We start from the raw sequence: 25,737 nt of genomic DNA on the forward strand, positions 1-25,737 counted from the left end.
ACAGAAGCCGGATAATCAGTCAACTAGACTCACCAATACCTTTTTCTTTGGTTCTCCTCTCAATTAAATACTTTTTTATTAAGTTTTCACTTTACCAAGTACTACCCTGGGTACCAAGCATACAGCAAAAACAAACCCCACAAAATAGTCTTTGCCTCAAGGAGTTTATATCCTATTAGGGCGATAACATAGTATGTTAATTAGCAAACATGAACCTGGGGAAATCAAGGAAGGCCTCTTGAAGGAGGTCATGTGAGCTGAGCCTTGTGTTTCAAGAACTGGAGGTGAAGAGGCACAGAGGAAGGGCACAGGCACTGAGCAGGAAATGGAAAGTCATTCAATTTGGCTGAAGCAGAAAGTATGGGGAGGGAATAGTGAACAATTAGCCTGGAAGGAGACACTGAAGCCAGATTGTGAAGGGTTATAAAGGCCAAGCAAAATTTGTACTTTTAAAAGACTTTTGTATCCTAAAAGCAACAGGGAGCCACTGAAGCCTCTTGAGTCACAAAGTGTCACGGTCAGACCTAGACTTTCTCTAACTTTGTTAAGTGTGTGGGAGACTTGTCAGGAAAGACTACACTAGGGTGGTTGCAGCAGAGGAGTGGAGAGAAGGGGACAGGGCCAAGAGATGCTGTAGAAGAACTGCTGAGACTGGGCAGAGGCGGAGGCAGCGAGAGGACACCGTCCAGTCTAACATCCAGGCTAGGCTTGGCAATGCACCAACTAGAACCACCCACCCCGAAGAGCTGGAGAGATGCCTATTTCTTCACTAGAGACACCTGTGCCTTTCTGGGTGCTGTGTGGAGCAGAGCTGGGAAGGCTGCAGACCCAGGCTTGTAAAGCTCGTCACCACCTGGCCTCTCCCTTGCCCTCCAGTGACCTGGCCACGGGGCCTTCTTGCCATTCCTCACACACAGTGCTCCACCTCTCATCTCCATGCCTTTGCAATGGTTCCCCATGCCTTGAATGCCCTCCCCTCCTCATCTCCACCTCTTTGCTTCAAGATTCAGCTCAGACCTCACATTCTACAAGGGCCTTTCCCTTTCCCGGGATGACCAGCAGCTCATACCTCACCCTCTGAGATTACTTTTCATCCTCTCCACATAGGCCTTGGATGTATCTTGTTTTTCTTATGTTGTCTCCCCATTAGAATGGGAGTCTCTTGAGGGCAGGGCCACTGTTTTTACCTTTCTTTCATATCCTCAGCACTGAACACAGTGCCGGGCACATAGAGTAAGCCCTTAATAAAAGCTTGTGGATTGACATCATTTAGTCTAAACCCCTCATTTTCAAAAGGGGAAACTGGGGAAATGACTTGCCCGAGGTCACTTAGGGAGTTCATAAGCACGGCTGGGACCAGAACCTGTTTCCTGATTCTTGGTCTAGTGCTCTTTCCAGTCTCCCACACTGCAAAGCAAAGGCCCTTGGGAGGGCCCGAGGAGGGGCAGCAGAGTCAGACAGGAGAGGAGGCAGAAGAACACAGTACCAATGAAAGTGGTCCAGGTGGAGGGCTCTGCACAGATGCTCCCATTGATGACCGACACCAACCAGTCAAACAATCTGTGGAGGGGAGGGATGGTGAGCTCTGAGGGCAGGGGCCTAGTGAAGCAGTGCACCTGGGGAGGAGCAGGGCTTCTGCTTTCCCTGAGGTCTGCATGACTTCAGCGAGGCTAGAGCCGCAGCTGTCGGGCAGAGGTGGGGGTGGGCTGGCCCACTCACCGGGCATAGGTGACTTTGGCCAGACAGTCCCTCCGGGTCTCACATTCAGCCCGGGAGCAGGGCTTCCTGAAGACCTGCTGCTGCTTCCCGGCTGTGATCGTTCGGACTCGAAGGGTCTCCATCAGCTCCTCCTTGGGGATCCAGAGCAGAGAGGCCGTCGTCATCACAAAACCTGGTTTGGGGACCACAGCTATGGTTATCTGTAGGCAGTGGGTCACTGAGGATGGCAAAACCCCCAGGGTCCTGCTGGAAGTACAGGTACTGGAGGAGTTGGGGGAAGGAGCTCAGATCCCCGGCAGCCCCCTGACGGAGGGCCCACTCCAGCTGACTCCTCATCACCATGCCATCGCCTACCACGGCAGACTAGAGTAGCAGTGGGAAGGGTGGGAGATGGTGTTCTCATTGCTCATTTGTGATGGGCTTCAAGTGCCACCTTCTCTCCCCACCCTCTTTTCCCAGATTCAGCAGTCCTCCCCTGACATTAACTTTCCTTTCCCCACCCTGCAGGGCACTGGCCCGCCGTGGCTCCATGTCAGACGCGTCCTATCTCATTGGCACGCAAGCTTAGCTCTTGGGAGCTAACCCTGAATTCTCAGAGTCCCCAGTCAGGGGGCAGTGAGCTCCTTCCCCTCTTACATTTAGCATCTTCCTGTGGCTGGCAAACCTGGGATTCATCCTCTGAGTCATCAAAGTGGATATTCCCAAGGTGTAGCAATCCTGATAAGATCTGTAGGAACAGCAGAAAGGAGCTCAGTTTGTAGAGGATTGTGCCTCCGGGAGATCAATCAAAGCCCTGGGCCTAGGAGATGCCCACCTGCAAAGCCTTTTGTGCACACGTACCCCAGTTTTACCACCAATGGTGGACAACAGGGAGACCCTATGACCTCTCGGTTTGGGGGAAGGAGACTGTTCTCTCTTTGCTCTAGAGGCTGCAGGGGCACGCTGATAGAGCTGCTCCTAGCTGGCCAAGTCCCAGGTGGTTACATTTTTAAACTCTGCTGTGGGATGGGATGGGATGGGCTGGGCTGTCCCTCCCTTGCCCTCTTCTCCACCACTGTGTGCCTCATTTCTATTGAGATACAGACAGAGAGAGTTTGACAGCTACAAGGAATCCTTTCCTCCTAGTAGAGCCTTATTGCTTTCAGTCAACTAAGTGTGACAACCTTGTAGGCATCACCCCTAGAGTGAAAGCTAGCTTGAGGGTGCCCAGGCCCGAGTACTTCAGATCCGCCATGTCCGAGGGGGCCCAGGGCATAATCCTCTACTAGTTTTCCGACTTCTTCCTTGATAAAGTTCCTCAAGGACAGTGGGCAATATTAAAAACAATTCTGAGGGTGCACCACCTCTGCCCTAGGACCAGCACTGGACCCTGTTCACTAATGCCCTGAACCTGCCCCACCTAAGGCGACTTGTCTCCTCCTCTGAGTCTCAGCCTTCTTATATTGGGCCTGTAGTAACCAGACCCCTCTTGTTCAGGGGGACTCCTGCCTCTCCCTGGGCTGCTGCTACCCATACTCAGGCAGGCTCTGCTCATTCCAATGATTGCCAGGCAATCTTTATTGGCTGACTGACTGAGAAGCCCAGAACTCCATGGGGCTATGTACCTATTGGCTGGCCCCAAGGCACTGGCAGAGGCCTCATCATGGCCATCATGCATCAGAGGGAATACAGACCTCCCTGGAGTTCAGCTGCCCTAGCTCACTGGGTGATCCTACCACCTCAAGAGGGGATAAGTCCCCGGCACAAGTCAGGAAGGGAGGTGTTTCCAGCTGTAGAATCTCCTGTCCAGGGGGTTTCTAATCTCCTTCCCTAAATTAAAGGACTCATTTTTCTCTCCTGACCTTAAAGATGTTGTTCTGTGTGGAGTGGTCAATGCCTAGGTGGAGCATTGCATCTTTGGTCACTTCAAAGCAGTCCTCTGGAAATAAAACAAAACACCCATGTCAGACATGGGCTTCAACTTACACTGTCCCAGAACCAGCCCAACACTTCTGGGACTCCCGAGTTCCAGACTCGAGGAGACAAGGGGACGAGGCATAGAACCCAAAATCCAGATGCCAAGTTGCCCCATGGAGTCTGGGTGTATCAGGCTCAGTTCACATGCCTGTTGCCACTCCAGGGCCCAGAAGCCCAGAGCTTTCCCTACCTTCCAAGGTCCTGTCAGAATTGGGCAGCCAATGGAAAGCAGCTCCCTCGGGCAGGTGCCACTCTAACCTTTCACTTGAACTGGCTCCTTTGGTAATCTGGGGAATCAGAAATGTGCAATGAGATGCCTGGATGCATCACTGTATGTGAACCCCATAGATGAGGGCCTGTAGGCAGAAGGCTGATATATTCACTGAAGGCAGGGCACTGTAAGAGACACTGAAGGATAAAAAAGAAAGGAAAGGATAGCTCCCAATGTCACACAGGGAGAACGTCTGCTCCACATCGTACTCCTGATGTGGTAAACAACTGCTCAATAAATACTGAGGTTAATCCCCATCCTGAGTTCACCGTCTTGCTTTGGTTGTCATTTCCCCATTCCCAAGTGTATTCTTTCTCTCTTTTTCCAGCAATTTCTTTCCATCTGTCTCCAAATATGCATGGTCTCCTCAATCCTAGGAAAGCTTTTCCTTACTCCTTCTAGCCTCGAAGCAGCTATGTTTCCACTTCTCTCCTCCCCTTTTTGCTCATCTTCCCCCAGTGCCTCCATTTCTTTACCAGGCCTGGGGTCTCCTCCAATCCCTGTGCATCACGCCTTTGGTCCCCATCACTTGACTGGATCTGCCTTCTCAAAGGTCACCCGGGACGCCCGATCACCAAATCTCTTTGGTTTTTTCAGTCCCCGTTTTCCTTGACTCTGCAGCTTTTGACACAAGTGACCACCTCCTTCTCACTGGACACTTTCTCCTTTCCCTTAGCTTCAGACCCCATATTCTCCTTGTTCTCCCCTGGAATGCATGATGTGAATATTACCCAGGGCCTTTCTCTCACTATGCTTCAACTACCACCTCTATGGAGATGACTCACAAATCTGTACCTCCAGCCTGGAACTTCCCCAGAAGCTCCAGCCCCACCTCTCTAATGGGTATAGGACTGTCCCCCTGACTGTTGCGATGACCACTCAAACTCAACATCTTCTAAATGGAGCTCATCTTTTCCCCAATACCACCATTTATCCAGTCTGCCCATTTCTGCAAGCTTGGGGATATCTTTGGCTCTTTCTCATTCACCTGCCAAGGTCTGCTGATTGCACTCCTTTCTGCACCATCTCCTACACCTGTTTCTTCCTTTTTTTCTCCCTCCCAACCAGCCTAGCACAGGCTTTCATTTCTACCCACCTAGACTACTGCAACAGCCTCCTAATAGGCCCACTTGTCTCAGTCCTCCTCCTCCTTCAAGCACCTTTACGTGGCTGCCATAATACTCTTGTTTGGGCACAGATCCGGATGCGAATGTCACCCTGCTCCAAAACATCTTCAGTGGTCTCCACTGAATCTATGGAATAGTTTCCACACCTTTGCTCAGCTTTCAGGGCCTCTCACAATCTTTCCATTCATAGGATAACATATTTAGTCCAATCACTTCATATTTTCCATCGAGTCCAACTACTTTGTTTTACATATGAGGAAATGGAGGCAACTACGAGGGTTAGAGACTTTTCCAGGATTGCACATTTGGTGAGTGTTGGAGCTAGCAATTTGAACCCAGGACTAACTGACTCAAAGTCCAGTGCCTGGACTAGCCTCCCATCTCTTGCCACCCTGCCTTCACAGAGTCTTAGTATTAATTTTACCACCAGCTGCTTTACTTGGTTTTGCCTCCATGAACATCATGTTTCCTCTGGCGCTCTCCCCACCCCATTTTCCAGCTCCTTTGAGGGTAGGGACTGTCTTTTTAAAAGCTGTATCCCCAGAGCTTAGCATAGAGCTTGGCACATAGCAAGGACTTAATAAATGTTCACTGAGCAATGACTACTACCCTGGGCCTTATAATCTGCATTCTGGTCAAACTGAACTATTTCCTGCTCCTGAGTAGGCAACCATTCTTTCACACCTCCAACGTCTTTGCTCAGGCTGGCCCCTATGTCTGGAATGTCTGAATTCTTTCTCTCCCTTTCTTTGCCTCAAGTAGTACTATCGATCCTTTAAACGTCATCTAAGATGTCACCTCCTCCAAGAAGCTCTTCCTGATGCTTCTGGTCTATAATAGCCTACACTGTCCCTTTCCCTCAAGTCATCAAAGTACTTTGTTTGATACTTCCCCCAATTATGACAAGTGGCAGCTAGGTGGCACAGTGGATTAAGTACTGGGTCTGAAGTCAGAAAAACTTATCTTCCTGACTTTAAATCCAGCCTCAGACCCTTACTAGCTGTGTGACTCTGGGCAAGCCACTTAAATCTACCTCAGTTTCCTCATCTGTAAAATGAACTGGAGAAGGAAATGGCAAACCACTCGAGTATCTCTACCAAGAAAACCCCCAATGGGATCACAAAGAGTCCAATTCAAAAACAACTTATGACATAACACTGGGTAGTCCAGTCACTTGTGTTTATAGCTCCTCTTCCTATTAGTCTGTAAGCTCCTGAGATCAGGGACCTCATCTGATCTAAACTTTGTGTCACCTCCATCTCTATGACAGTGCCCTGTACCCAGCAGACACCTGATAAATGTGGATGAAACATTCTAATAAGAGATTCTTCCTTAGCTAACTCTGGCAATCAGAATTATTCCACAGTCAGAAGTGATCTGCCCCAAGTTCTGCCTCCACAGGCTTTACACATTTTTGACACCCATCAGAGGGGGATCTCCTGGGGCATAAATTCAGTCTGTACATTAAAGGTCTAACAGATGATCCAGGATTCACAACTAGAAGATCTCTACCTAGTCATCAGTCTGCTCCTTATCGCTGTGTGACTTTGGGCAAGTCCCTTAACTACTGAGCCTTAATATTCTCACCTGCAAGGCGGGGATAATATTTGTCTTCCCTACATCACAGTTCTGATTCTGAGGATCAGATGTAAAGAAGCCTGTAACTGTAACACGTAATTTAATGTCAGCTATCATCATTATTAAATATTATGACAGTTAATTGTGCGTAGATCTATATACGAGTGATAGGAAGAACAACGGGACAACAGAAGTGGCCAGAACCAGCTGCAATTCGTCCAAGAAAACATTCTAAAGGAGGTGACTTGCAATGAAGCGGGAGGGGGAGAGCAGCAGATCTCGTTAGGGCTATAAAAATCAACAGCTGTGAAGGATACGGCAAAGAGCATCACTAGGACAGGACCTGGAACCCAGTGCCTGGCACAGACCTGATAGAAGATATGAAAATTCCTCTCCAGTGGGGCCTGGTAAGCAACTCGAGTTTTCTCCAGGAGGTATGTCTGGACAGAGGCCCCAGTCATCTGCTGAGCTCTAGGGAGTAGAAGGTGGATATGTGGATGTAAAACCCAGGGATTGCTAGCCCCCATAGACTGACCATGATCCCCACCAAGCCTGTGGACGAGACTGGGGGAAGCAAGGTAAATAGCCACTACCCCTCAAAGGGTGTAAGGAGGGTCACTTTTCCCATGTGAATTTAGAAATGCTTATATTTTAGTGCCAGAAAATCCTGCTGTCCATGACACAGAGATATCTCTTCTGTGATGAGCCAAGCCATACGTTTCTAGCGAAGGCCTGAGGCTCCAGGGGAGAGCAGCATCCTGAGCGTACCCAGGGCACACATGTGCCTTGTATAAGCCACAAAGTCCAGAACTCAGGGCCAATGGCTGGGAACAGGGGAAGACCAGGGCTGGGGGACCCAGAGCTGTTAAGCAAATGACAGAAAGAGGAGCTTGTGAGCAAGCAAGAACCTGAAAAGAGCAGCTCTGCTTTCCTCTCAAAGTTTTGCTGGTACCCTCTTTGTCTAGACTCCCATCCTTGTGTCCAAACCAGGCAGGCTCCTCGTTTGGAGGGACATCAGCCCAAGCCAAACTGCTGTGTCCTGGCCACGTGCTTCTCTGCAGAACAAGGGCCATCCCAGCAGATCCCAGGGGAGACCCACAGCACGGGCCATGACACAGCCTGCACCCGCGCAGGACCCCAAGGCCCACTTTTACCTGTTCAGCTGGAGCTGGATGTACTTCCCAAAACGGCTGCTGTTGCTATTGCGAAGTGTACAAGCATTCCCTGAGGAAGAAGGAAACTCACTGATATTCCCTCTTCCCAGTCACCAGTCCCTGCTCCCTTTTTCCTCTACGCCTTCCTTCTCTGAGGCCCAGACCCTCCAGCTACCACACCCCAGGGTGAAGTCAGCCGCAGGTCCCTCCAGGCCCTTCCCCTCCCAATGCTCCCATTTGGAGAGAGCTGCCCTCCAGTCAGAAAGGACAAGTCTGGGGCAAAGGAGCACAGGCTGCAAGAAAGAGATTCAGGCTAGATACAAGTGAGGACTTCCTGACCAGCAGAGGCAAGAAGGTCCCCCTTTCTGAGGTAGGGAGGCAGTCTTTAAATCCAGGACTGGTTCAAGTGGAGTTGTGGTCTGCCATCCCAAGAACAGTCAAGTTTCCTCCTCAAGGTCCTTTTTCAGACCTGTGGTACCGTTATCATTGCCAACTACAGCGATATCATTGTGCCTGTGTTTGTCTAAGCTGAGGAGCCCTGGATCACGGGACTCTAGGGTCCTAGATAAGGCAGAGAAAGGCTGTGTCCCCAGCCAGCTGAGGAGAGCCTGATGGTGTTTACCAAAAGCCTCCATGACTGGATTAGAATCCAGGACTCTCTTCTCGATTCTCTCCACTGTCTCATGTGTCTCTTGAGAGGCAGAGGAATTGGCAACTGTGGCATAGAACTTCATCAGGCACCGAGATGTCCAAGTCTGCAGAAGAAGACAGCCTCATGGTGGTCATGCCCAAGACTCTCCCCAGGCCCTGATATGGGTCTGTCTTAAGCACTTACTATGTGCCAGGCATGGTGTGAAGAGCTAGGAATACAAAGAAAGGTAAAACCCTTGTCCCTGACCTCAAGGAATGTATATTCTTTTCTTTTTTTTGGTGAAGCAATTGGGGGTTAAGTGACTTGCCCAGGGTCACATAGCTAGTAAGTATCAAGTGTCTGAGGAACATATATTCTTAACAGATAACATGTAAATGATCAGGTACATACAAGTTACATACAGAGTTGATGGAAGACATTGGCAGCTGGGGGGTAAGGTGGAGGGACCAGGAAAGGCCTTCTGCAGAAGGGGCGATCATGAACTGAAGCCAGAGAAACAGAGGCAGAGGTGAGGAGGCAGAACATTCCAGTAGGAAGGACAGCCAGTACAGGACCAGGCAAGGTCCACCCACACTGGTGTGCTCTGGAGAGAAAGCTGAGGACCTCTGAGGTCCCTTCCAGCTCTGGATCTCTGATCTAATGACCATAGCTTGAAAGCAAGAGGGCTTGGGCACCAGAGCCCTGGGGGGGGCATGAGGAGAGCCACACTCTTGTCTGGTGGAGTTCACTGGGTGGCCCTCTTTGAGCCACTGAGACTCTGCAGGCCTGTTTTCTCACCCTGGGAGGAGGCCTGCCTTGCCTACTTCTCAGGAATGTAGGGAAGGTGTGGTGATCGAGTGAGATCATAGAGTGAAAGGGAATTTTAAAAGTCAAATTACACTGGTAAGGAAAGTAGTCTAGGTGAGGACACTGAAGGAAGTATGCAGCCTGTGCTGGTGGGGATTCTGGGGCAGGCCTGCTCTGACTGGTTATGCCACTCTCTGGCTTTCGCCTTGTGAAATCTTTCTCATCTGCTGGAACTGCCAGCCAGGGGCCTCCGTCTCAAGAGTAACACCCTCTCAGTGGTTCCCTCCCATCTCCATCAGTCCTTCCTATAACCTCGGAAGCTTGGAATCAGGTTGGGAGGAGGGGAGCCTACCTGTCCCCAAGGATAACAATCCGCAATCTGCTAGGTCATGACATTACAGAATGCTAGTGCTAAAAGGGTGCTCAGAAGTCATTTAGGTCAACCCTGGTATTGTACAGGTGAGGAAACTGAAGCCCAGAGAGGGAACTTAACTTGCCAGAAGTCATGCACCTAGTGAGCAGCAGAGCTAGGCCTAGGACACAGGCCTCTCCCGACCTTCAGTTCTTTCTAGAACAGCTGGTACCACAGTAGATAGAGCCCTGGGCTTGGAGTCAGGAAGACCCGAATTCAAATCCAGCTTCTGACACCGCCTAACTGTGTGACCATGGGTAAGTCACCTCACTTCTGTTTGCCTCAGTTCCTCAACTGTAAAATGGGGATAATCATAGCACCTACCTCCCAGGTTGTCATGAAGATCAAATGAGATATCTGTAAAGCACTCAGCATAGTGCCTGGCACATAGCAGGCACTTAATAAATGCTTATTCCCTTTCCTTCCTGACTCTCCTACTACAGGGGTTAGGACTGAGAAAGCAGCCAAAGATACCCCTAAAAAGGGCTGGAGCTTCTACTCTCGGCAGACAATCAAACACCAAGGAGAACAAGGCTTGTCTGTTACCTTTCCTGCTCCACTCTCCCCACTAACAATGATGGACTGGTCGACAGGCTCCAGCAAGCTCTTGACATTCCTGTAGCTTTGCTCACCCACGGTGAAGATATGAGGCTTTAATTTCTGAAATACCCAAGGAACCCAACACATTGAGGGACACACAAAGAAACTCTCTTCTGAAATAAGTGATACACTGGGTGAACACTGAGATGGGTAAAGCTGCAAACATTAAGTTTAAAAGCATCCCCCTCTCCACAGCCCCAGCCCAGCAGGAAGACTTTCTGGAGAGATCAGAGATCCGTGCCACCCCCCCCCCCAGGCCTGCCCATCCCTACTTCCCCTACCCCTTCCTTCACGTCCTACCCCAGAAGTGCAACCCAATCGAGACATTTCTCCAGCTGTTCATACGCTGGCTTAGTAACTTGCTTCTGTTTTCTCTACCTCCCCTCTAAGAACTGTGCTGGACTGCAGACTGTGTGCTCCTCTGGGACAAGAGACCCCACCCGGGTGAGTCTCTAAGCCCAGAGCAGGAGCCCAGGCTTGCTGCTTTGTGATGCCATGACACAAACAGGGTGAGGGTTGAAGGAGTGAGCCAAGCTTGCCTGGAGCTGAGGTGCTATGTGGTAGTCCCTCATCAGCTCAGGGCAGTAGAGGTGAGGGACAGGCTTAAAGGGGTTCAGAGCCACAAGGGTGCAGCCGGCGGTGGTGTAGAATACATCCACTTGGTACCTCTCTTGTAGACACCTCAGGACTGAGACAGATGCATTGTTAATCAAAGTCCCCAGAGCGCTTGAGTGAGTGAGCACATGCACACACACACCCAGAGCTCTATCCCATCCTCCCCTCCCACAATTAGTCAAATGCCATTTTATACACTCTCCCCTGCTGATTCAGCTTAGATCTAATGAAAATGAAGCCCACTTAGGAATGGCCTCAGCCCTGTGAGACTCAAGCTGGAAGAGATGTGAATCAGCAATCTTGGCTTGGGATTCTGGGTCCCACCAACTGGCCTTGGGCAAGATGAACCATGGGAAGACGGGCCAACTACCCCCTAAGGACTCCCACCTCATCAGAGGCTTGCTCTCTACCTGTCGCTGGAGTCACAGGGTTTACTTTCGTGAGGTCGTCCAGCTCAGCCAACTGGAAATCACTCCCCAGGAAGACTTGCAGATCTTCACTGAGAGGGTCATTGCCACAGGAGAGGGGGCTCGTTTCTTGGCCATTGACCTGAGAAATAGAAAGAGAAGGCAGATGGGCATTGTGTTATGGGGAGAGTTCCACAGTCCTTGCTCTTCTCATTAGCGGGAAAAAGCTCAAGGCATTGTTATGGGCTCTGACCAGCTCAAATTCTTGTACGTGCAGACTGTGAAAATAAACAGGCAAGCCACAAGAGCCATTTGTGTAAAAACCCAAACCAGTCCAGTGTCTGGGAGCCCTTCTGTCTTCTGTTTGTAAGTAGGGCTGGCTGGCAAACAGACAGGGGAGAAGAGGAGAAGGGAAGGAACAAGGGGAGGGCAAGTACAAACTCTGGAAAGGTTATAAATCTAAACACACGTTCCCCATATCCAATTTCCTAAACAAACTGGTTCATTAATGACCTCCCCACCTTGCTGCTGGGGCCTAGAATTAGCCCAGCAAGTCTCCTCTGATTCTGTATCTCATGGAGGCAGAACTCAGCTCAGGGGGTCTTAGATCATTATCAGGTGGAGGCAAAGTTCTCCTCTCTCTCCCATCTGGTTGCTGATATTCTTCATGTTCCTGTCTTTCCCCTCCTGGAGCTCATTCACACCAGTTCATACCCTCCCTTCTCTCTTCACTTCATCTCAGACCCCAGGAGTGAAAAAGAAGGGCATAACTGCTTTCCCAGAAATGATGACTTAGTAGGAAGACGGAGAACCCCAAGTTTGGCATGTTCTTGTCCTCCTGAAACCCTTGATCCCTTCAAGATGCAAATGCAAACTTCTCACACAAGGCCTTATTTGACTACCACTCTTCCCCCTCAAAATCCAAAAAGTTATTTCATAATTTAAAAAATCTGTGTACATGAGGCTTCCTCCTGGTAAAATATAAGCTCCTTGAGGACAAGCTGTTTTCCTTTTTGTCTTTGGATCCCCAGAGCCTAGCAGAGTGCATGCCCTGGGTAGGTGCTCAAGAAATGCTTGTGGAACTGAAACGATTAGGCATTAAGGTGCTCAAATCTGAAGACAATGTTGAAAGTCAAAAACAGTTTGGTCATGAGACCTATAAAGGTATGGCAGGTTGAAGGTTGGCCAGCTGCTTTAGGCCCCTAAATTCAAGAGGCCAAGACAATAACAGGTTCCCTTGCAGGGACGAGGGGACATGGGCAGTTAGCTCTGCTATCTGTTCCACAAGCTGTTCACAAGGTCAAGGGATCTGGCTGATGAGAATATGGATAGAGCTGGCCACATCTTTTCCCACTGCAGCTTGGTGGTATCATAATGGCAACAGTCTTAGTCTAGAGGTGACTCTGCAAGTCAATGACTTGTCCAGGGGTCAATTTCCTGCCCTTTTCAACAGAGTCAAGTTATTTTCTACCTCCCTGCTCTTATTCCATCACTTTAAGATTTGGGGACAGGGGTTCAAACAGATGTCTGAGGGCCCTTCAGTTTGGACAGCCTGTTTTCTTATACTCTTTGTAAATGTTTCTTTCCCCCAGAACCTGTGCAGTTAACACCGACCTTCCCCATGCCAACACTGGCCTCTCCAACTGCTCAGTGAACTGAGAAGATTCCCACCCGTTCTCCTCTTTCTCTCCAGAACATGGTGTTCCCTTCCCAGGGCTAGCAGAGAGAGAAAGTCACCCTGAAAGAGGGCAGGGGAGCTCCATGGCTCCCAGCAGACAATGCTGGCCTTATTCCCCAAAGGGGTAGAGCCATACACATACCAGTTAGACCAACAGCTAGACTGGGTCCTTTCCAAGGAATAAGATTTGTTCAGGACCCTCTTGGAGTATTCCTGAATGTCTTTCTGCAATGAATCTGAACTTGCAATGTTAGGCTTCTTGGGGGCCAGACATGTTTAGGTGCAAATGGTACATTCTCTGTTCCAAGTCTTTTTTTCTGGATATCCTGTCTCCCAGAAAAAGGACCTGCCAACCCACTGAGGTTGTTCATAACCCTTTCACCTTTCCTGAATGGAGGTGGCCTCAATTGCCCACTGCATATAGGTCCTACTCCAGTCATGCTTTACCCTCTATCTCTTTGACAATCACCTTGCTGCTACCCAGTGTATCACCCCAACCAGTTTTAGTTCTGGAGCCAAAATCCAATCAACTGTGTCATTGCTCCTAAAAAGGGTATGATAATCTACTTCCCTATGGCTTCCAGAATCATTCCATTAACTTTCTAAACTAAAATATCCCCTAGGGTCACCACATCTCATTTATATTAGACTGTAAGCTTCTCAAGGGCAGGGATCATCTCATTTTTTCTTACTAGAGTGCTTGACAAATGTTTTTTCATTCATTTATTCACTATGGCCCTATCCCATCAAAAACCAAAAGGCTACCCCACATCAGAGCACCATGGAGGAACTTATCAAGCAGATCAATTACCAAAAGAAATGATGACAATAGCAGTAATGGGAAGAATCAACCCCATGTGGTTCATTTGCCACCATCTCTGAAGAGGGTCACCTGGCTCCCCTCTCCCACACAGTGGATGGAAGTAGGGGATTAGAGGTATGAGTATGCAGGAACCCCAGGTCTTGAGGAACCTTCACCATACTCCAGGATGGTTGCTGACCTATCTGCTGCTTCTGGTACCTCACACCACCCCCTCAGTCAAGCTCCTGTCTCTAACTGCTCTACAGAACTACTCCCTACGAAGTGTCTCCAACACCCTCCTTAACCACTAAATCCAATGGCCTTGTTTCAGACCTCATCCCCCTGGATCTCTCTGCAGCACAGAGCACAAAGCACCCTTTTTCCATGGGATACTCCCCTTGAAAAACTTCTGAGACACCCATCATTCTTCTGATGCTCCTTTTTCATGCCCTTGCTCTCCTCTGGGCCCCTTCATAGGGCCACTCCTCAAGACTCTATCTTCAGCCAATCTGCTTCATGTCTATGGCATTAACTACCAATTTAGTGGGAAAGCGTGCCTCAAATCTGCAACTCCAGCTCTGACCACTCCCTACCTCCCCCCACCCCTTTCTTTCAATGTGTCAAATCTGTGATTTCCAACTGCCTCCTAGGACACTTCCACCCAGATGATCCATGGCATTGTACCCCTTGGCTGGTCCCAAACATTATTTTTCTCCAAAATCTGCTCTTCTCTCCTCATCTTCCTATTTATATCAGTGACATAATCAATTTCATTCCAAGCCTTTGATATTTTTGATGACTCTTCTCTGTCATCACCCATGTCAAATTAGTTGCAAAGGCAAACTGATTCTACTTATACAATATTTTAACACTTTCTGCTTCTGTTCCCTCTATTCTTCTCTCACGTACCACTTATTGCTCTAACCTCTTAACTGACCTTTCTACTTTCACTCTCCTTCACTCCCTTCCAACTTAACCTTCATACCACTGTAGGAATAACATTCCTAATACTACTGTGCTATAAGAAACAATGAAGAGGCTGATTTCAGAAAAACCTGGACTTATATGAACTGATGTAAAATGAAGTGAGCAGAACCAGGAGAACACTGTACACAGTAACAACAATATTGTACAATGATCAACTGTGAGTGACTTAGTTATTCTCAGCAATACAATGATCCAAGATAATGCCAAAGGACTCATGATGAAAAATGGTATCTCACCTCCAGAGAAAGAAATGATGGAGTCTGAATGAATATCAAAACATACTAATTTCACTTTCTGTATTTTTTTCCCCTTTGGGTCTGTGTCTTCTTTTACAACATGATTAACGTTTTGCACGGATGAATGTGTATAACCTATAACAAACTGCTTACCATATCAGGGAGGGGGGAGGTGAGGGGAAGAGAGAGAATCTGAAGTCAAAATTTTAAAAAATGAATGTTAAAAATTGTCTTTACATGTAATTGGGGGGAAAATATTCTTTAAAAAAAATCCCTAAAGTACAATTTTATCATGTTACTGCTGCTCAAAACCCTTCAATGGTTCCCTATTGTCTACCAAATAAAGCCCAATGTCTTTCCCCAGCAGAGGACCTTGGCAAAATGGTGCCACTCTGCCTTGATGATCTTACCTCACAATGCTGTTCTCTGCACCCCAAGCTCCAACTGAAATGAATTTACCTATCCCCCCCCTGCCCCTCAAACAGCCAGGACCTTCTCTCCTCATCCTCACTTTGACTATTACTGTGTTCCCCAAACCCCTCACCACTGCTCCCTACCACGTGCTGGCAGCCCAGCAATCCCTTTGAAGGGAAGCTTGGCCTTGAGATTCAATTTCTGAAAATGCTCTCTTGACAAGCATTTCTTGTTTTGTTTTCAATACTGCTATTTAGACACTGTGCCTCATGATCCACTAGGGAGTCAGTACCAACATGGCTGAAAACTCCCATACATGCCTGCCACGGTGGCTCCTAAATAAGAATGGGGAGCACTTTCTCGTGGTCCAAGAAGCAGCTTTCTTAGCCTGTTCTACACTGAACCCACCTCAACCAAAACAGACATTCTGGGGGAGGAGAGGTCAAGGACACCGAAAGGAAGGAGCTAGATGGGAATGTCTGTCACACCTAGGTCTTAGTCACGGATTTTGCTCTTCCCTAGGAACCCCAGTCCTCTACTGTGAAGAGGAAATGGGGAACAACAACTAGGCAAGTTTGCCTGGAATACAGATTATGGGAAGGGGATTAACATGAAATAAGTCTGTAAGCAACTCTGGCTTTGAAGAGCTTTATGTTCATCAAGCTGAGGAATCTAGACTTCGTCTTAGAGGCAACAGGGAGCCTGTGAAAATTCTTGAACAGGGGAATGGCACAGACCTGTGTGCAGGAATATCACTTTGGAATCTATGTGTGTGAAGAATGAATTGGAGAGGGAAGGGAGAACAAGAAAGAGGCCATCTGAATAGCTCAGGGGAAAGCGGATAAGGGCCTGAGTGAGGGTAGAGGCCATATGAATGACAAGAAGTGATGGACACAAGAGACACTGTAGAGATAAAAATGACAAGATGTTAACTGACTGGACCATTTTTTCCAGGAGTGGAAAATTTTCCAACAAATTAGAAGCTGTTGACCTTGGAGACGTGCTATGGATACGGGTACCAGAAATCATATGCTTTTTGACAACTCTCCTTAGGGCTCCCACAGGCTCCTCTGGGATCAGCTGCACTAGACAACTCATGGTGCCCATCTCTGCCACTCTAGATTTGGGGATCAGAACCTGGACTCCCTTATGCTAGACAGTGTACTATGGAGGCCATCGCTTGTCATTTTGTATTTTTTTTGTATTTTTTTTAAGCATAGGCAATGGGGTTAAGTGACTTGCCCAGGGTCACACAGCTAGAAAGTGTAATGTGTCTGAGGCCGGATTTGAACTCAGGTCCTCCTGAATCCAGGGCTGGTGCTCTATCCACTGCGCCACCTAGCTGCCCCTATCGCTTGTCACTTTGGAAGGGCATTGCCTACCTCTCAGAAGCAACTGACCCATGTTCAACTGCCATTCACACGGAAACCTTTTTTATTTCAAGTTCTCATCTACTACCACCAAGAACTGTACCTATGAGCAGCAGCTCCAGGGACTACCATGAGAACCTTCTTCCCATTCCCACTGACCAGGTCAAGCCTAGAAAAATGAGTTCACACCATCCTCCTGCTTGGAAATTCATAAAGAAGCTATTTTTGTTACAGTTGACAGTGAAAGGTTAAAGATGAGTGCAAGGTTATCATGACCATCGGGTGCCTGGACAGCTCAGGCAGCTCCTGGAGGCCAGAATGGATACTTTAGAACCAGGTACTGTCAGGTAGAGGACAAGGCATCTGAAAGTCCTTGTTAAGATGTGAAAACTGTAGCAAAAAACCAAACCAAAACAAAAACAAAAACAAAGTGGCAGCTAGATGGCAAAGTGAATAGAGCTCTGGCCTTGGAGACAGGAGGACCTGAGTTCAAATCCAACCTCAGACATTTGACCCTTACTAGCTATGTGACCTTGGACAAGTCACTTAAGCCCAATTGCCTCACCAAAAAAAAAAAATGTGAAAACTGTGCCCCTGGTACTCATTTCCACTGGATACCTTGGGCTTAAGTCATAACCACCCAACTGTCTTGCCACAAAACAAATGTTCATGTGCCACAAAGAATAGAATGTTCTAGCACTTAAAAATGTATATTTATAACACGATGTGTTAAAAGTTGTCCTTCATTGACCTCTTGAGTACTGAACCCTTAGCAGATGCCTCCTCATTAATGCCACTAGGTTACCTGCTGCAGCATGTTGCTTTGTTTCCAGCTGGGGGTTTGGGTCACCAGATGAAGAGGATTTTATAGTTCTGAACGTGGGACAGCTGGAACATTGGCACAGTGAAGGGGTTTGACCTAGAGGAACCTGTGTAAGGCCAACTGGAGCACCTGAAAGAAGACAATGGAAACAATGAGGGTAAATATCGGAAGATCAATGTGTGTCTACCCATACATAGACGTATGAAGAAGGCATGAAGAGTTGAGCTCAGCTATGCTGGTAATGACAGCTCACTTGGGGATTCTGAGTCAGGAAGGCATGCTGTTCTCCAGGAGGTTGGGAATGAGGTCAGTGGCCCAGCAACAAGAAGACAGAGAGTGAGAGTCTGTCCTGTAAATTGCCAATTAGGAACCCGGGGAGAAATATTTATGAGAGTCCTGCCTGAGGAAGCTCAGGCTATTATTGCCAAGAGCCAATGCTACTTTGGCAACAAGGGTTCAGGTTAAATCCTCCAGGTCAGTATACCAGGAGAAAAATGCTCATCCCTGTCTCAAGGATCTGTGAGAAAGAAATGTCAAAAGTTATGGTGGCCTTCTTTGTGGGGAACTGGACTCAACATCTGATGATCCAAATTGCTTCTGAGCCCCAGTGAGAGGGATGGCCCAGGTGATTTTTAAAGTTCCTTCCAGCTCTAGAGATGGGGAACATCGTAGATGAGTCTGGTTCATTAATAACAGCAACTACAATAACACATTTCTATAGTGTTTCATGGTTTACAACGTGTTCTTCTCAATAATCCTAGGCAGGTAATGTATACATCTCCACTTTACAAATGGGGAAACTAAGGCTGAGAGATTAAATGACTTGCCCATGGTCACAAGGCTAATAAGTGTTGGAGATGCCATCGAGTTCCAGTCTCCCGACTCTGAGTCCAGAGCTCTTTCCACTTCTGCAGCGTTCATCTCTACCCTACCCCTCAAATGCTGAGCTCTTGGCCAAAATAAAAGCTGAACTTACGTGGGTATTGCTTTCCTCTACAAAAAAACCACACTTGGGAAAAGGAATAAAGAGGATATCCAGCCAGTAACTTTTTTTGTAAGAAATCGCAAGTGTCCAGAAGAATTTCCCAAAGATCCCATGATCATAGATCTAGGACTGCAAAGGGCATCTAACCCAATCCTTTCACTTTCACCCGGTGAGAAAATTGAAGTCCAAGACAGTTAGGTGATTTGCTCAATGTAGTAGTGAGTGGTAGAGCTGAGACCCGTCCTCTGGACTCAAAATCCAGCAATTTCAATTGCAGCTTCTCCCCCCCACACCTTCCTCCTCTCAGCCCAATTAATCCATCTATTAATCCATACTATTCACGCCGGAGGGTGGAAAGACCCCTAGACAAGAGTCAATAACAACAGCAGAGTCTGGATCCTAGGGCAAGCCTCGGGAGTTGGTTTCCTCATTTGTCAGATGAACAGTCTCTTACCTAGCTAGCCCAGCCTACCTTTCGGAGGTGCTGGGTGGGTCAAACTTAATTCTATCCGTAACTAACTGGCTTGGTTCAGGTTAGCTTCCCTGGGTTCTCCCTGCTCCAGGTTGGTCTGAGCAGCAGAGGAAGACTACTCGAGCCGGGAGCAGCGCCAGGTCACCCTCAGCGCATTCTTTGTCTGCAAAGAAAAATCACTGGAGGACAACCCCAAGGACAAGAGGCAGCCACACTGACCGTCAATTTTTCTTCCTCCCAGCGGGTCTAGCTTGGGTAGAAAGAACTCCAAGGGGCCGGGCACTGATTCCATCTATGGAGGCCACAGCCCAAGGGCAGGCGGACAGGGCAGGGCGGAGGAAGGAGACCCTGGCCCGGCCCTCCGGCTTCCCCCTCAGCCCAGGTCCGGACAAGGGGCTGTGCCTGGGGCTGGGGCGCAGCTCCCCTGGAAGCACCGGGATAAGGTTCGGGTGAGGCTGTCTTCCGAAGTCCGAACCCCCCGGCCTCTCAGCCCCTCCAGCCCCCAGCCCTCGTTTCCCGCGGCCAGCGTGGATCCCGGCGGCTTTCCTCAGCACCTCCCCCTAGCTCGGCCAGGGTCTCCCCCCGCTCTCCCACCACACCCCTGGGGCAGCCTGGGCCAGAAGGGGGAGAGATGAACCTGCAAGGTCTTAGGCTCCAGCAGGGACCTCAAGCTCCCTCGGGCAGAGAAGGGACAAAGAACCACGGAGGAAAGGGAGCGCCCCGAGCTCTCCGGGAGAGGCTTCCCTCACGCCCCAGCCATACCCAGGACCGCGGCCCCTCCCCCCCAACCCCCTAGGCCCAAGATGGGGGGAGGGAACCTCCCGGTGGGGCCGTGGGAGGGGTCACTTACCGCTTCCGTGGCCCCGGGAAAGGCGCGGATGGAGGTGGGAAAAAGCGAAGGGAGCTGGGGGAGGGGTCCAGACGACCGGAGAAAGGGGGGAGGGGGAGAAGAGGGCGCCGGTAGGCCCCGCCTCCAGGCGGGCGTGCCCACTTGGCGGGCAGCGCACGTGGCCCTCAAAGCACCCGGGCTCCCATTGGGAGAACTGAAAGGGAGCCTGTTACTTCGGGGCACCTCGGGGATGGCTGAAGGGGATGAGGAGGTGAAAGGGGAGGAAAAAGGATAAGGAAGAGAACGCTTGAGTTGCAGAGGAAGAGCAGCAGGAACGAGTCTGAGGCCTGTGAGAAGCCGGTGATTGACTGGGCATAAATGAAAGCCTTTTTCTGGTGTTGTGGGAGGCGAGTCGGACGCCTGGGTCCGCCCCCCCCCCGGGCCCGCCCCTGCCGAGTTCCCGGACCCGCCCCTGGTCTCCGAAAGGCGGGCGCCGGGCTAGGACTCTGGACCTCAGTTCAGGATCTGCGGCTGCGCAATCCTTTCAGTGGCATAACTTCTCGGCTTCTAGTGTCCTAACCTCACCCAGGCCCGCGCGCCCCGAGGCGGGAATCTGGACCGGATGTGCTAAGAGAGGGAGGACGGAGAGGAGAAAAGAGGGTGGGATTCACCCTCGCCCTGCGCAAAACGTGTGGAATCGGGCGGCTTGGATCAGCAGGCTGACTTTTCTGGCGGTCGAAAGCTTAATTACGGAAGGGAAGGCTCGGCCTAGCTGTATCCCCAGCGCCGGGGAGAGGATGCTTCCAGTCTGGCGGCTGCTTTTTCTGCGTGTTTCCCAGAACCTACAGGTCCTTTCTCTTCCCCCTTCCCGTCATCTAGTCCCTGGTACCCCTGGAAAAAAAAGTCTAGGCTTAAACCTAGCCCACTGGTTGAAGATAATAAAGGTCAGAGATGCAAGTGGGGCTGGTGGAGGTTCGAACGCGCGTGCTTGAACGGGAGGGGTTGTGCTGGTGAACCTGGGGATCCGGGCAGCACTGCAAGATTTGGAGGGGGCAGCGTATTTCTTGAGGAGCCCAATTACCAAGATTGGGAGCAGGATCATAATATTTTTTTAAAAGTTTTTTTTTTAAATTGAGGGTCATAGATAGGATTTAGCACCATAGATCCTCTAGTAAAACATCCACATTTCGAGGAGGAAAAATCCGAAGGCTAGGGGAGTGAAAATTTGTTCGAGGTCACTCAGAAAATTATTGGACAAGGAAGCTGTTCCCTCACAGAATGCTCATATGCCAGCGGTACTGTACCTCTTGTGTACAAGTTATTGCAAATATTGTTCTGAAACGCATAACTTAAGTTATTTTTAAGAGTAATTGTTTTAAATCTGTTTTGTAAAAATATAAAGTACAACAGAATTTCCGGAATACTGATTAAACTATTTACATTAACATGTGATGTGCATGATTTAATAAAATTACTCTCCCTACCGAAAAAAAAAAGTTAAAAGCTGAAGCTGAAAACCACCAACCTGATAAGGCCAATAAGGCCCTTCAATAAATGCCTAATTCTCTTTGGATACTGACTTTTAAAATTATACAGTGAAAGCTAGATAACAATTTATGTTAATAGAGGTATATAAAACTCTTTAAATAAGGCTAGTAGTGCAAGTACTACTTTCCATATTTTGCAAATGGTTCAGAGAGGTTATAACTTTACTAGTAGAGGTTTTAAGATTTACTTTACAACTATTAAGTGGATCCACACTTGGCGTTATTAAATCTCAGGTTTGATTTTGTTGGAGATTTTGTTTGAAAGAAAAAAAATCATAACTTGGTTGTAGTCATGGATTAGGTGATTTAAAATGATCTTTTCAGCTCCAGTATTCTGATTGTCTGATGTGAATGCATTACATTAAAAAAAAAGTAAAGCTTTACTATCCACTAATGCCTTTTTTGCCCGAAGTTCAACATATTAACAAACTGCTGAACCTATCCATACTCTATACTTAAGTATATAATATGAAATCAGGGTAAGGATAGGGACTCCTCTAAGCCCATTACATTCTCATTAGGGGAAAGGAAATAAACATTTATATGGGCACCTACTGCATGCCAGGTGCTTTGTTATTCCTTATTTTACAGTCAAGGAAACTGAGGCAAATAAGAGGTTAAGTGACTTGTCCAAGGTCACACAGATAAGTGTCTGAGGTTGGATTTAAACAAGTCTTCCTGACCCCAGGCCTGGTGCTCTATTCACTTACTCTGTCCACTCCTCATTACTTAAGTCACACCATGTATACATATGAATTTTTTAGCATTGGAAGACTTGACCTTAAAAGAGGCTACAAATACATAAAATGACTTGCTCAAAGTCACAAAACTTGTCATAGGTTTCTGTGTAGATGGTCTTTTATACTATGGCTACTAATATATAATGTACATATACACACACACATAACTGAGTTAAAATCAGTTCCTTTTCATTTACCTTTACTGTATTATGTATCATGAAGTACAGAACACTGTACTTTGCTGTGATGATTCACAGAATGTTAAAGCTGAAAAATACTTTAGAAATAATCTTTTAGATTTTAGAAATAATTTTTATAGATGATGAAAGCCTAATTTTGCCATACCAGTATGGATGTTGAACTAAAAGAACCTGAATCTTTTTGAGCTTTAGTCAGGTATTCTTTTTATACTATACTGCCAGCTGTGATATAGGCTCACACCAAGGAATGCCTAGCATTTACCACTGCCATGTAATATAATCTCTCCTTCTCTCTCCCCTTACCTGAGGGGGTTCTGCCCAAAGGAAGGTGAATTTTGATGGCCTAAAGCTACCTAGTTAACTTGAGGTTTACTGGCTATATTTCTTTTTCAAACACCAAGCCTAAAACCCAATTCACTCTGGATCTCATGGATTGGACAATAATAGGTCCCTGACCAAGTACCACTTAATGGTTATTTTTTGGGCCCTCTTGCTCAGACTGAATATAAATAGTAACTCTCTTTTGGCCAGCTGCCTGGATGGTCTTCCCCTCCCAGTTTGATTTTTTTTGTTTTTAATTAAAAGGGGCCATCCCCTCATTACTTCTTAAAAAGGCCCATTCACTGAATGAGTGTTGCCTCACTCAAAGTGAGAACCTGAAAAGACCTTAGCTTAAAAGGGCCAAGGTCTCCCATTGCATCCTGGGCCACCTCCACTCAGCCTGATCAATATCTGGCCAATGGACTCAGATGGCTCTGGAGGAGAAAGTGAGGCTGGTGACTTTACACAGCCCTCCCTCACTCAAATCAAAGTCAATTGCAAGTCAACTCATCATCTTGATGTCATGGCCCTCTTCAAGAAGGAAGGAAAACTACAATCTCTGGAACTCAACTAAGGTTGCTCCTTTATTGTTACTATGCACTTTGCTAAAGAACAGAATTTTTTCTATGAGATCTTAGTAGCAGTGAAATGGCTCATTAAAATATTTTAAAATTATTAAGATTGCTAATTACTTGGCAATATGACATTTCCATAAATCATATTGGACATTTGTAGAATATTGTAAATCTCAACTGTTGCTTCTTTTCTGATGATTGTTATTACCTGGGTGATACTCCCTGGATGATATTCCCAGGAAACTGTCCAATGGAAAGACCAATGTATGGAGAAATAGGTTCTGATTGTGGCTCTGCCACTAACTAGCTTTGTGACCTTGGGCAAATCACTTCATCTCTTTAGGTCTTAGTTTCATTATCTATAAAAGGGAAGGCTGAGTTAGATTTATCTAATAGAATGGAAAAGTGGAGTGACTACTGGGTTTGGAGACAGACAGCCTGCTCAAATCTCTGCTGCTCTACCAATTAATAGCTCTGTTATCCTGGGCAAATTCTTTCACCTCTGTCTCTCAGTTTTTTCAATGAGGGGGTTGAGCAAGAAGGCCTAAGTTCCCTTCCAACTCTCCATCTATGATCCTTTTGATTCAAAACAGTTTAATGCCGTTAGTATTGGGCTGAGAGTGAAAACAGATGGATTCTGATTGTCATTCAGTTCAATTATACAATTCCAAATTTTCTCCTTGTATCATGGTAAAAATTTGGCCTCATAGATATGGAAATTTCATAGTATTCAATTTTCTTATAAATTGATTTATTTGCTCTTTTTATATAGGAAGAAAAAAATGTCTCAAAGGCAAATGAAGGAGGCCTTTGTCAGCAACCTCAATGGAACCAGCCTTCTGGAAATTTCAGCTGGTTTGGCCTTGCCTCCACTTTGTACTATATGTAGAGGTCTGATATTCGTTCTGTCACAACTCCATCATGCAACCATCTCATATAAATGGGGAGCTCATCTCCTCACTGACTTTGTTTTACTTGTAGTGCCCTTGGTAGTTTCTTGCACCATTCTTTCTTCTGTGATCTTTCTTATGCCACCTGTCTTAACCATTTTAGGTACTTGGTTGTTCTACCAGATATATAACAAGAGGACCTATTACGTCAGGGCACCTGCCCGGAAATCATTGATGCATTCCTGAAAATCAGAGTAGATTCCAAAAACATTCCATCTATTACTATGTTCCGTGTTTATATCAATTTGGTCACTGCTATCAGCATCCTGGCTGTGGATTTTCCACTTTATCCTAGACGATATGCCAAAACAGAGCTCTATGGAACAGGACTGATGGATTTTGGAGTGGGAGCCTTTGTTTTTGGGAATGCTATCGTTTGTCCAGAGGTTAGAGGAAAACTTACGCCCAAACAGTCCAGATGTTATTACCCTGCAAAGCAGTTGTTCTCTGTTTGGCCATTAATAGTGCTAGGGCTAGGGCGACTGACCAGTGTCAAGTCCATAGGCTATCATGAACATTTATCTGAATATGGAGTTCACTGGAACTTTTTTTTTACCTTAGCAGTAGTAAAAGTGGTAGCCTCTTTACTCTTGATTCTTTTTCCCCTTAATAAATCTTGGATTGTGGCTGTCATCATTGCCATATTGTACCAAATATCTCTTGACTTTGCACAGCTCAGGATGATTATTTTGCATGGCACTGATCGAAAAGGCACAAGGATCAGTTTCCTAAATGCAAACCGTGAAGGAATCATCTCCACCTTTGGGTACGTGGCAATTTATATGGCTGGTGTGCAAACAGGATTATATGTGTTAAGGGTAAAACCTCTTGTCAGAGACTGGATCAAAGTGGGATGCCATCTTTTATTGACAGCTGCCACTCTCCTTGGGTTTCTTTACATATGTCAAATATATGTAGATGCAGTTTCTCGAAAAATGGCTAATTTAGCCTTTTGCATTTGGATAGTTGCTTACAGCCTAACATTTCTTAGTTGGCTGATAATAGGTAATGTGATTTTGGTCTTCACCAAATTCCTGATTAAAGGAGCTACTTTGCCAAGTTCTTGGGATCTCATCCAGACACTCAACACAGATAAAAAGCCTTCAGAGCCTCTGGCCCACCGAAATGGAAGAGAGCTGCCAAGTCTTTGTTTAATTGCTGCCATTGACCGAAACCAGTTACTTTTCTTCTTGCTGACAAACGTTTTGACAGGCTTGGTCAACCTGACTGTTGACACTCTACATAGTAGCTCCTCTTGGACTTTAATAGTACTTCACCTGTATATGATTAGTAACTGTTTAATTATGTATGTCCTGCACATACAGAATATTACTGTAAAATGCTGGTGATTATTGGGGCAGTATAAATGGGGTAATGATAAATGTTAATAATGGATTTTTGCGATTAGATGATTAATTTCACCTCAAAATTACAAACTGTCACAAATACAGACGTATAGCATCATGCATTGATTCTTATTTATTTGATATACCTTAACATTGCATATAGTACTGGATGTAAGATGAAGCAG

The 25,737-nt window shown here is 47.2% G+C and overlaps 2 protein-coding genes across 5 annotated transcripts in view; one reads left to right on the forward strand and one right to left on the reverse strand.

Moving 5' to 3' along the window:
- The window catches only part of MYO19 (myosin XIX), a 38,690-nt gene extending 18,437 nt beyond the window's left edge, over window positions 1-20,253 (reverse strand). For 2 of the 4 annotated variants that reach the window (XM_020991788.2, XM_020991794.2), the window contains exons 1-13: window positions 19,895-20,250; window positions 17,570-17,716; window positions 11,281-11,419; window positions 10,795-10,943; window positions 10,202-10,315; window positions 8,428-8,560; window positions 7,806-7,875; window positions 7,020-7,122; window positions 3,866-3,962; window positions 3,561-3,637; window positions 2,356-2,446; window positions 1,720-1,891; window positions 1,487-1,560 (exon numbers count right to left, since the gene is read on the reverse strand). In XM_020991788.2, the coding sequence (XP_020847447.1) occupies window positions 1,487-1,560; window positions 1,720-1,891; window positions 2,356-2,446; window positions 3,561-3,637; window positions 3,866-3,962; window positions 7,020-7,122; window positions 7,806-7,875; window positions 8,428-8,560; window positions 10,202-10,315; window positions 10,795-10,943; window positions 11,281-11,419; window positions 17,570-17,581 (1,231 nt within the window). In that variant the 5' untranslated portion in view covers window positions 17,582-17,716; window positions 19,895-20,250. Of the gene's footprint in view, window positions 1-1,486; window positions 1,561-1,719; window positions 1,892-2,355; window positions 2,447-3,560; window positions 3,638-3,865; window positions 3,963-7,019; window positions 7,123-7,805; window positions 7,876-8,427; window positions 8,561-10,201; window positions 10,316-10,794; window positions 10,944-11,280; window positions 11,420-17,569; window positions 17,717-19,044; window positions 19,208-19,894 lie in introns of those variants that run through there. The other 2 variants (XM_020991789.2, XM_020991796.2) reach the window with 2 other exon arrangements.
- Window positions 20,254-20,431: 178 nt separating this feature from the next.
- On the forward strand, window positions 20,432-25,670 carry PIGW (phosphatidylinositol glycan anchor biosynthesis class W). The gene is given in 3 exon segments (XM_020991806.2): window positions 20,432-20,817; window positions 24,029-24,366; window positions 24,369-25,670. Coding segments are annotated over 2 exon segments (1,515 nt in total). The 5' UTR covers window positions 20,432-20,817; window positions 24,029-24,038; the 3' UTR covers window positions 25,556-25,670.
- Window positions 25,671-25,737: the final 67 nt, after the last annotated feature.

Source organism: Phascolarctos cinereus, unplaced genomic scaffold, assembly GCF_003287225.1.
Source record: "Phascolarctos cinereus isolate Bilbo 61053 unplaced genomic scaffold, phaCin_HiC Scaffold_5;HRSCAF=322, whole genome shotgun sequence".
NCBI lineage: Eukaryota > Metazoa > Chordata > Mammalia > Diprotodontia > Phascolarctidae > Phascolarctos > Phascolarctos cinereus.